Genomic DNA, 9,582 nt, shown 5'->3' with positions numbered 1-9,582 from the left:
TATATGCGATTCCCCTGGGCCGCCATTGGAGGGTAGGAGTAGTCGGCCACGTCAGCCGCGTTGATTGGTCAAAGGGCTCGAACGGGAAGCGGAGTTGGGGGAGGGAAGGGAGGGATGCCGTGGACGTCGGTTTTGGCTCCCGCGAGCGGAGTGGAGTCTCTGAGTTGGCCTGAACCGGGAACGGCGGGTGAGGGCGCGAGGTGGGATCCGGGGAGGCGACTGGAGCCGCTTGATTTTCGGGCGGCCGGGATCTGGGCGCTAGTAGCCCGCTGGCAAACTGCTGGACGGGACGGGGCGAGAGACGTAAAGCGCCTCGAACTGGAAAGAAGGAGGCGCGCAGGCAGGCAAGGTTTAGCGTAGCCGAGAGCGGTTGGGGAGGACTGGGCTCTGCAAAGCTAAATATACCTTCTTTCTTTTTATAGGCCAAGATGAAGGCGCTGATCCTGGTGGGGGGCTACGGCACTCGGCTGCGACCTCTGACTCTCAGCATCCCTAAGCCGCTGGTCGAATTCTGTAATAAGCCCATCCTGTTGCACCAGGTGGAGGCCTTAGTAAAGGTAAGTGGGGAGGGGTGGTAGAGCCCATCCTAGATGCCTCTGTGTGGGATGAGTGATGTCTTCCAGCTTCTTCCTGCGAAAGATGTATGTTTAAGAGCTGCCCGACCAGCTGAAAATCAAAAAGCAAAGCTTTTCCTTGTTGCATTTGTGTGGGAAACTTCTACTTGTTGTATTGCTGCCTGACACAGAGCTTTTAATGATTTTCATAGCCAGGGCCTTTTATGACCCTCCTAGATGTTTGATTTTCCTCCTTTTCAACCATGTCCATTTGCTTGGAAAAGCCCCTACCGTTTTCTTGGCAAAGTTTTTTAGAAGCTCTGTGCCATTCCTTCCTAACCATGGCTGAGAGAAAGTAACTGGCCCAAGATCATCTAGTCCAGTGATGGCTAACCTTTTTGGCACCAAGTGCTGAAAGCACACACATGCGTGCACACATACCCATAATGCAATGCCTGCATGCCCCCCCGCACGCAATCCCAAGCATGTGTGCGCGCCCCCGGCGAGCGCCCCCGCATGCCCATGACTCCGTGACCCCGTGCATACGCATGCATCTCCCGCATGTGCCCTGCCCCTATGCACACATGGCAGAGACCCAGAAATCAGTTGGCTGGTGGGAGGCATGCACAGCGGAACTAAGCTTGGGCAACGTGCCACAGGTTCACCATCATGGACCTAGGGCAAGATGGGACTAGAACTCACAGTCCCCTGGTTTCTAGCCTGATCCATACACAAAACTGGCTTTCTTCTTAGATGACATCTAATATTTGTTTATACAATACTTTTGAATCTATCTCACATCTTGCAGTATATTTATTAAATGCTGATTGGAATAAGTGTGCTTTTAGAATTTTTGATTTTTTCTTTCTTATGCACTAATATGGTCAAATTATACTTCCTGGTAAATATATTCTTGAAATATTATTGAAACCAGTATATAAAACACAATGTCTTAATTCACATCAATCTAATCTTTATTATTTTAAGGCTAGACAGTAAACCCGATATTGATAGAATAGAATAGAATAGAATTTTTTATTGGCCAAGTGTGATTGGACACACAAGGAATTTGTCTTGGTGCATATGCTCTCAGTGTACATAAAAGAAAAGATACATTCATCAAGGTACAACATTTACAACACAATTGATGGTCAATATATCAATATAAATCATAAGGATTGCCAGCAACAAAGTTACAGTCATACAGTCATAAGTGGAAAGAGATTGGTGATGGGAACTATGAGAAGATTAATAGTAGTGCAGATTTAGTAAATAGTTTGACAGTGTTGAGGGACTTATTTGTTTAGCATAGTGATGGCCTTCGGGAAAAAACTGTTCTTGTGTCTAGTTGTTCTGTTGTGCAGTGCTCTATAGCTCTATATTTTGAGGGTAGGAGTTGAAACAGTTTATGTCCTGGATGTGAGGTTGATTGTAATGATGCAGTAGAATCACATAGATATAGATAAATAGCATAGTCCTAAATAATTTGTTTTTAGAAGCTAAATAGCACTTCGACTTTTGCTGAAATATTTTAAATTGGGCCCAATTACATGTGGCTAATGTAATTGATGCAGAATAATTCTGTATCTAAAGCATCTAGCTTCCACAAGAGTTTTAGTTGTGGCTTTCTGCACCAATAACTTTTGAAATCAAGGGCATTTGCACACACAACATGACAATGGGCAATAAACTTGTTAGGTGTTGTCTAAACATGTGGCATTTTAGATAAGTCAGTTTTCTTAGGACAAGAAACTGACTCTGTTTAAAGTCACTTCCAGGACATTAGAATAACTTTCCAATGAGGATTCAAGTGTTTTGGATTTCTGTATCATGAGCCAAGATTTTTTGCCATTTCTAATAATAAGGAATAATTATTTGAGAATGTTATAATTCTGAAAATCATGTTAAACAATCCCTTGAATCAACCCCAGGCCTTCAAACCATGTTGAATGCTCATCTTTTCCTGGCAGGCGGGGGTTAAGCATGTGATCCTTGCTGTGAGCTATATGTCAGAACTACTGGAGAAGGAGATGAAAGAACAAGAGCAAAGGGTAAGTGACTTGAGGTGAGCTTTTTTATTTGTTTATTTGTTTGCTTGCATGGAGTAATTGGATAGAGTAAATCAACTCTTATTTGCATTTGCTGGAGTATTATTATTTTGCAGTGCAGTGAATTATCATTTCCAGTTATTCTACATTCAACTCAATAGCCGTTTCCACAGGACAGTTAACAAATATGCATGTGCATATTGTTGGGTAGTTAGTAACGTTAATGTTCCTGAATTAAGGGATGTGATGTTTCAGCTTTGATATTTTGTTTCAATAAAAATGAACTAAGGATTCTACTGTTTGATATTTTGTCTTGGCTTGTGCAAGGAAAATGGCTGGTTATTGAGCTTAGCTAAATTTCTTCTCTAGGCTAGAATCTTCTTAAAATAAGGATACGATATATGAGAGTTAACTAACATAGAGCAACATGTTGAAGAAAAGTGAAATAAGCACAATTCTTTTCATAATTCCTTATAAGATCCCTGCTGTACAGTGTTAAAATAGAATATGCATCTAGGTGTCATGATACTACTTTTCTGTAACTTTCCATAATTGTTTTGTACATTCAACTTCATTACTTGATATATCTTCTAGAAGTGTTAATAAAGTGTTAATAAATAAATACCCTATGACTATCATTAAGTGTCGTACCTTATGATTCTTGACGAATGTATCTTGTGTTTTTATGTACACTGAGAGCATATGTACCAAAGACAAATTCCGTGTGTGTCCAATCACACTTGGCCAATAAAGAATTGTATTCTATTTCTATTCTAAAGTGTAGGATTATTCACACAGATAACGTAAAAGGAGTGTCTCTTGAAGATGCTGCACTGCTCCCTTGATTGCTTACTATTGACTATGTTCACTTCTGTTGATGGATTCCACATCTAAAAAATATCAGAATTACCGCTACCTTTGCAGTAAACAATTAGATCTTAATGTTCTTTTATCTCATTCCTTTCTTGTAAAATGTTTCGAGCAAATTACTTCAAGCACAAATTTGGCCGTTTTTTTTTTTTTTTTGCAGTACTTGTGGTTTGCTTTTGAAGTAGCAATTGTGTGCATCTTTGGCATTTGACAAAATCACACATAAAATGTTATAATAGAAGTACTTTCTCCACTGTACTGACTGGACAATTTTTTTCCCTTTGGCTCCCTAGTTTGCCTTGCACCTTTTGGCCTGGATCCCAAGATAAGTTAACTTACAAAAGTTCTTGAAACAAAAGTCTCCTTTTCTCTTTTCTCCAAGGATTGCCCTGAACCCCATATTACAACTTCTTGATGGTTATGGAATGCCATGCCTGCAGAAGGGCTATGTGCACCTAATTTTAAATAGATTCCGTTACCTTCAAGAGACTTGTTTCTGAGCAGGCGTGCTTAGCATTAGGGTTTTTGAATATGGTTTAAGAAATAGATAGCCTAACTTTCCAAGTTGGCTAAAGTAGAATTCTGTTCTCTCGTCTAAATTACCTTATTAGCAGTTTTATTTGATGTGTTTACACATTTAAATAATGAGCAGTGAGTCAACAATTTGCAGGTTGCCGTAAACCAGCTGGCAATATAATTAAATAGGTTTAAGAAATTTTCTAAAAGCAGTTATGGATAGCATCATGGCCATGCACTCACAGATGCTTGCTTCTACTTTTCTTCTAACTGCATTTCCAAATTCTTCTTTGTTCTCAGTTGGGCATTCAGATTTCTCTGTCACATGAGAAGGAACCACTGGGCACAGGTAACAGAGATTAACAGTGTTTGTTGGTTATGCTAAAGGGCTTATGATCAGATGGACACTGATAACTCCTGTTTCCTCCACAGCTGGCCCACTGGCACTAGCAAAGGAGCTTTTGGCTGAAAATTCAGAACCTTTTTTTGTACTCAATAGCGATGTGATCTGTGATTTTCCCTTCACAGACATGGTACACTTTCACAGGCATCATGGAAAAGAAGGCACCATTGTGGTAAGTACCTGGGGATTACAATTCATTGTTTTTTGTTTTCTGACTGTATTTTTAAACCTTACTGCATTTGAAGCTCCCAGGTTAGCTGGAAACACAGAAAACAAACTCCTTTTGGTGACCATATACTGTAACTGTTATTATTATCAAAACCAAATGGAATACCCAATGCTATACAGGCCTCTCTTTGTTAACATATCTTGGAGGATATTTTTAAAAAACTGCTAAACCTGACACTATACAACATAAATTAAATGATGGTGGAATATAAAACTAAAAATGATTAAGTACCCTGTTTCCCCCAAGATAAGACATCCCCTGATAATAAGCCCAATTGAGCTTTTGAGTACACGACAATAAGGCCAAGCGCTTATTTCAAGGTTCAAAAAAAATAAGACAGGTCTTATTTTCAAGGAAACAGAGATAGTGTGGCTTATCTTTGATTTAGGCTGTTACATGAATCCAGCCATTCTGGTTGGCAATACATGGTTTATGTATTGACTGGTCATATGAACTCAGCAACACATTGTTTATTCGATAAATCTTGGCTAAGCAAGCCATATTTTAGATTGTTGCATGGGGACAGCAAGCAATTAAGTGTTCTTTTTTAAGACTTTGAAGTGCAGTCAGAATAAAAATAGTAACATAGCATAGCATTTTTTCTGATTTATGATTCACTACCATGACTACCCCACTGCATCTAATGTTAACTTTGCCTCGCAGGTGACAAAAGTGGAAGAACCTTCCAAATATGGTGTAGTAGTGTGTGAGGCAGATACTGGACTCATACATCGCTTTGTGGAGAAACCTCAGGTTTTTGTTTCCAATAAAATCAATGCTGGCATGTACATCTTAAATCCAAGTATATTAAAGCGGATTCAGGTATGAAACAGAAATGGAGATTTCAACAAGCTAATTTCCATTAGACATTTCTTTCCGATGTAGTGAAATTAAATCCATTTTCTAGATATGGCGGGACAGCAGATGATTCTTCCATAGTACTTAGACTCACTGTGGGAATGGTATCTTTGATTATCACAATGTGCAAATTCTGAAATGGCTCTTCTCCTAATAGATCAGTGGGGATATCTTGGTTCAACTAGCTATTGCCTCTGGTGGGAATGATCTGAAGAATAAGTCTAAAGAATATTAGTTTATTGTTAAATATTCGGAATGTTCACAGTCACTCAAGCCCTGGTCACCTCCAGATTACTTGTAATGCACTCTACATGGGGCTGCCCTTGAAACATATCCGGAATGAGATGGCCCAGGCAGTTTTGTGTGCTTTTAAAACAGCACGTAACACTTCTGCTCTGCAAGCTGTATTGGCTGAGAGTTTGCTTCCGGGTTTAATTCAAGGTGCTGGTTTTAATTTTTAAAGCCCTTTCATGGCACAGGACCCGGGTTATCCAAAGGATTATCTGTCCCCAATTACATCAGCCCATCCCATTAGGTCTGGCACAGAAGGCATGCGTTAGTATCATCTGCTAGGTGGGTCCCAGAGGTGGGCCTTCTCTGCATGCCTTATCCACCCTCCACCCTGAAAACGAGGTTCATTCCATCCCTGTTGATGTTCTGAAAGTCGCTTAAGATCTGGCTGTGTCATCAGGCCTGGGAGTCCCAGGAGACTGGTGACATTGTAAGATGGTTCCATTACAACAGTTCATTCTCTTTTGGGCCCTGTATGGTTTTTAATAATTTTTATATTTTATTTTATGTTGTATTCTACCCAGAGCCACTTTTTTATGAGATGAATGACCAGCTAAATTTGTTAAATAAATGCATGAGGGTTATATAGCTCTTATTGGAATGGCCCTGAGTCCCTTTATCTTTTCTTTAGCTGCGTCCTACCTCAATTGAGAAAGAAATATTCCCAGTAATGGCAGAGGAAGGACAACTCTATGCTATGGAACTACATGGTAAGGAAAAAGCTTTGGTACTTTTGGATTAGGATTCAAAATTTTATAATAATACATATTCTCAAAACAAAAGGTTGTTTTGTTAGCCTAAGTCAGGGGTTCCCAATTATGGCACCTTTAAGACGTGTGGACTTCAACTGTGGCTGGTTGTGAAATTCTGAGAGTTGAAATCCACACATCTTCAAGTTGCCAAGATTGGGCACCCCTGGCCTAAGTAAACACAACTTTTTCAAGAAGAAACAGCTAATCAGTCTTGGAAGTTTATAAAAGGACATTTTAAATATCATTTAATACCATTAAGATGGAAAATAAATGTAAACATTTGCAAAGTAAATTCATCTGATGCTAGTTTTAGAACAGGGCAACCTGCAGCCCTACAATCACATGCAGCTTTGCCTTTTTTGTATGATGCATATGCACTCACTTTTGGCTCTTAGACAGCCAAAAAAATATTTAGGTCAGTTCTTGGCTGCTAAAAAGATTTGGGGAAGGGGGTCCATGGTGCCTTTGAGTCATTGTTGACTCCTAGTGACTCCTGAATGAGTCCCTGTAATTTGCCTGGAAAATTTAAAAAATGGATTGCCATTGCCTCCTTCTTAGGACTGAGAGAGACTGACTGGCTCAGGGTTATCTAGCTGACCTCATGCCTAAGGAGAAATTAGAACTCGGTCTCCTGATTTCCTGCATGATGCTTTAACTACACCACCAAACGGGCTTTGTCCTAAAAGATTACCTGCCGTAGTTATTTTAAAGCAAAGGAATGTTACATATCATTACAAAATACGTAAAATTGTGAAGATTGGGAATCCCAGCCCAGAAGCATTAATGCTTTTTCTGTTTCCAAATGAAGAGCCCCTTGTACCTGTGACCCCAATGAAATTCTGTTACAGAAGACCAGATTCATTTTATCATTGCAGGGTTCTGGATGGACATTGGACAGCCAAAAGATTTCCTGACTGGCATGTGCCTATACCTACAATATTTGCGGCTGAAGCAGCCTGAGCGGTTACATTCTGGATCAGGCTGTATGGGAAACGTACTAGTGGTAATCTCATTTTAAACATTATTTTCTGTGGGTAGGGAAACTATCAGATGGAATAGCATTTCTACAGGGATCTATCTAGCTGAAGCAGGGCAACAGCATAAGCAAACATGACCAAGTACAGGTAGTCCTCAACTTACAACCACTCATTCAGAGGCCATTTGAAATTACAGCAGCACAGAAAAAAAGGTGACTTATGACCATTTTTCACACTTACGACCATTGCAACATCCCACGATCAAAATTGGGACAGTTGGCAACTGGGTCAGATTTATGATAATTGCCGTGTTCCAGGGTCATGTGATCACCTTTTGCGATCTTCTGACAAGCGGAATCAATGGGGAAGCCAGATTCACTTAACCATGTTACTAACTTAACACCTGCAGTGTTTCACTTAACAACTGTGGCAACAAAGGTTGTAAAATGGGGCAAAATTCACTTAACAACCGTCTCACTTAACAGAAATTTTGGGCTCCATTGTAGTCACAAGTGGAGGACTACCTGTATGTAGTTCTGATATGGGAGTGGAAGAGGGAAGAATATTATTTTTCCACTCGGGAGACTGGAAACTGTTGAGGAAGGATCGTAAGGCCGTCTTTCACATTAGATCTTTCATTTCAGGACCCAAGTGCCAAGATTGGATCAAACTGCAGTATTGGTCCCAATGTCACAATTGGGGCAGGAGTTGTGGTAGAGGATGGTGTTCGGATCAAGCGTTGCACTGTTCTAAAGGGATCGCGCATCCGTTCCCACTCTTGGCTTGAATCCTGTATTGTTGGGTGGAGCTCCTCTGTGGGTCAATGGGTGAGTGAGCTCTAGTTGTCCTAAAAATGAAGGGTTCTGTCTGTACAGTTTAGAGAATAAGTTGGATTGCACTTTATTTATAAATACTGGAAAAAAAGGACAGTATTATACAATTAGGTTTTTTCCTCTTTTAGAACTTTTGAAGGCCCACATAGTCTCTCAATGTAGTAGAAATTCAGGAGCAAAACATTTCCTCCCCTTAAATATGGGTCAAAATGAGCACATTAAGCCTCTGCAAAGCTTTATACATGCTTTCTCCATCCCTATTGCAGGTACAGCAGGGCTTGTGTAGCACCTGAGAATCTTACATAGAGGAAAACCTAGTAAGACTAAGCCTCAGGTATCACCCAAAGCATTCTGATTTTGATTTCCTTAGCAGCCCAGGGGCTGAGAGTAGTTAACTGTTAAGAACCAATTCCTGAATAGCCACATGACTTGTATTAGCAAGAGTCTCTTTTAAAACATTTTTCTAAGCTCAGCTCTGTATAATTGCACATCATTATTTCCTCAGGTGCGGATGGAGAATGTCACTGTGTTGGGGGAAGATGTCATTGTGAATGATGAACTCTACCTCAATGGGGCCAATGTGCTGCCTCACAAATCCATTGCGGAATCAGTCCCAGAGCCACGCATTATCATGTAGCAAGCTTGGATTGAGTGCTGGACTAACTGGCAGAACATTTTATTGGAATGACCACACTCTGTGCCTTGGTGGCAAGGGACTCTATTGAGTTCAAGTTTTTTCCTCCAAATACTATTTTTCCCTTGCCGATGACTTAATCTTTACATGGAGTCCTAGGAGTGGACAAGACTACGGTTGCATCATTCAGGACTGGCAATGAGGTGAAATAGGATAGGCTGTCTGAGCCAGATCCACCACTGTTCTATAATAGAGTCCAGTACCCTATATTTGTTGACAGGGACAATTCATCTTTGCTCCAAGATCTGGGATAGTATAACAGCTCACCTGTTTGAAGATGAAAGAATCCAATAGTTCCGCAAAAGGGAATGAACAGCATGCTGTATACTAATATGGTGGTATTTGCTGTTTATGAAGCACACAGGCAAACAAAATGCAGTACTTTCCTTGGAACTTAATTGCCTTATAAAACTGCATTGCTTCTTTTCCTATGGTGAATAACTGGCAACTTTAGAACTTTGGACAAGGTTCTCTAATGAAATCATATTGTAATGAAAACAAATGAAATTATTGTAATTAATGATTTCTAGGTATGTCATGTGTTGTCTACTCTTGAT

General features: G+C 40.3%; 2 protein-coding genes across 8 annotated transcripts in view; both read left to right on the top strand.

Moving 5' to 3' along the window:
- Positions 1–9,582, top strand: part of AMIGO3 (adhesion molecule with Ig like domain 3) — a 245,955-nt gene that overhangs the window by 212,562 nt on the left and 23,811 nt on the right. The window lies entirely within an intron of this gene.
- Positions 84–9,558, top strand: GMPPB (GDP-mannose pyrophosphorylase B). 6 transcript variants are annotated; one of them, XM_058172732.1, is made up of 10 exons: positions 84–187; positions 423–557; positions 2,525–2,605; positions 4,289–4,337; positions 4,421–4,563; positions 5,284–5,442; positions 6,401–6,479; positions 7,397–7,524; positions 8,143–8,325; positions 8,837–9,558. In XM_058172732.1, the coding sequence occupies exons 2-10, from the start codon at positions 429–431 to the stop codon at positions 8,966–8,968; spliced, it is 1,083 nt and encodes a 360-aa protein (XP_058028715.1). In that variant the 5' UTR covers positions 84–187; positions 423–428; the 3' UTR covers positions 8,969–9,558. The 6 variants fall into 6 exon arrangements, with proteins under 6 accessions (XP_058028715.1, XP_058028714.1, XP_058028716.1 ...); XM_058172731.1 differs by lacking the exon at positions 84–187 and adding an exon at positions 194–344; XM_058172733.1 differs by lacking the exon at positions 84–187 and adding an exon at positions 194–349.

The sequence above is a fragment of the Ahaetulla prasina genome, chromosome 2 (assembly GCF_028640845.1).
Source record: "Ahaetulla prasina isolate Xishuangbanna chromosome 2, ASM2864084v1, whole genome shotgun sequence".
Lineage (NCBI taxonomy): Eukaryota > Metazoa > Chordata > Lepidosauria > Squamata > Colubridae > Ahaetulla > Ahaetulla prasina.
Note: the sequence above shows the minus strand (reverse complement) of the source record. Positions and strands in the feature narration are given on the sequence as shown.

Bases quoted from the DNA above. Each gene is read 5' to 3' on its own strand.
- GMPPB (XM_058172732.1), top strand. From the start codon at position 429: ATGAAGGCGCTGATCCTGGTGGGGGGCTACGGCACTCGGCTGCGACCT. The intron at 4,338-4,420 runs GTAACAGAGATT...TTTCCTCCACAG, and splicing joins GAAGGAACCACTGGGCACAG to CTGGCCCACTGGCACTAGCA. The intron at 4,564-5,283 runs GTAAGTACCTGG...TTTGCCTCGCAG, and splicing joins GAAAAGAAGGCACCATTGTG to GTGACAAAAGTGGAAGAACC.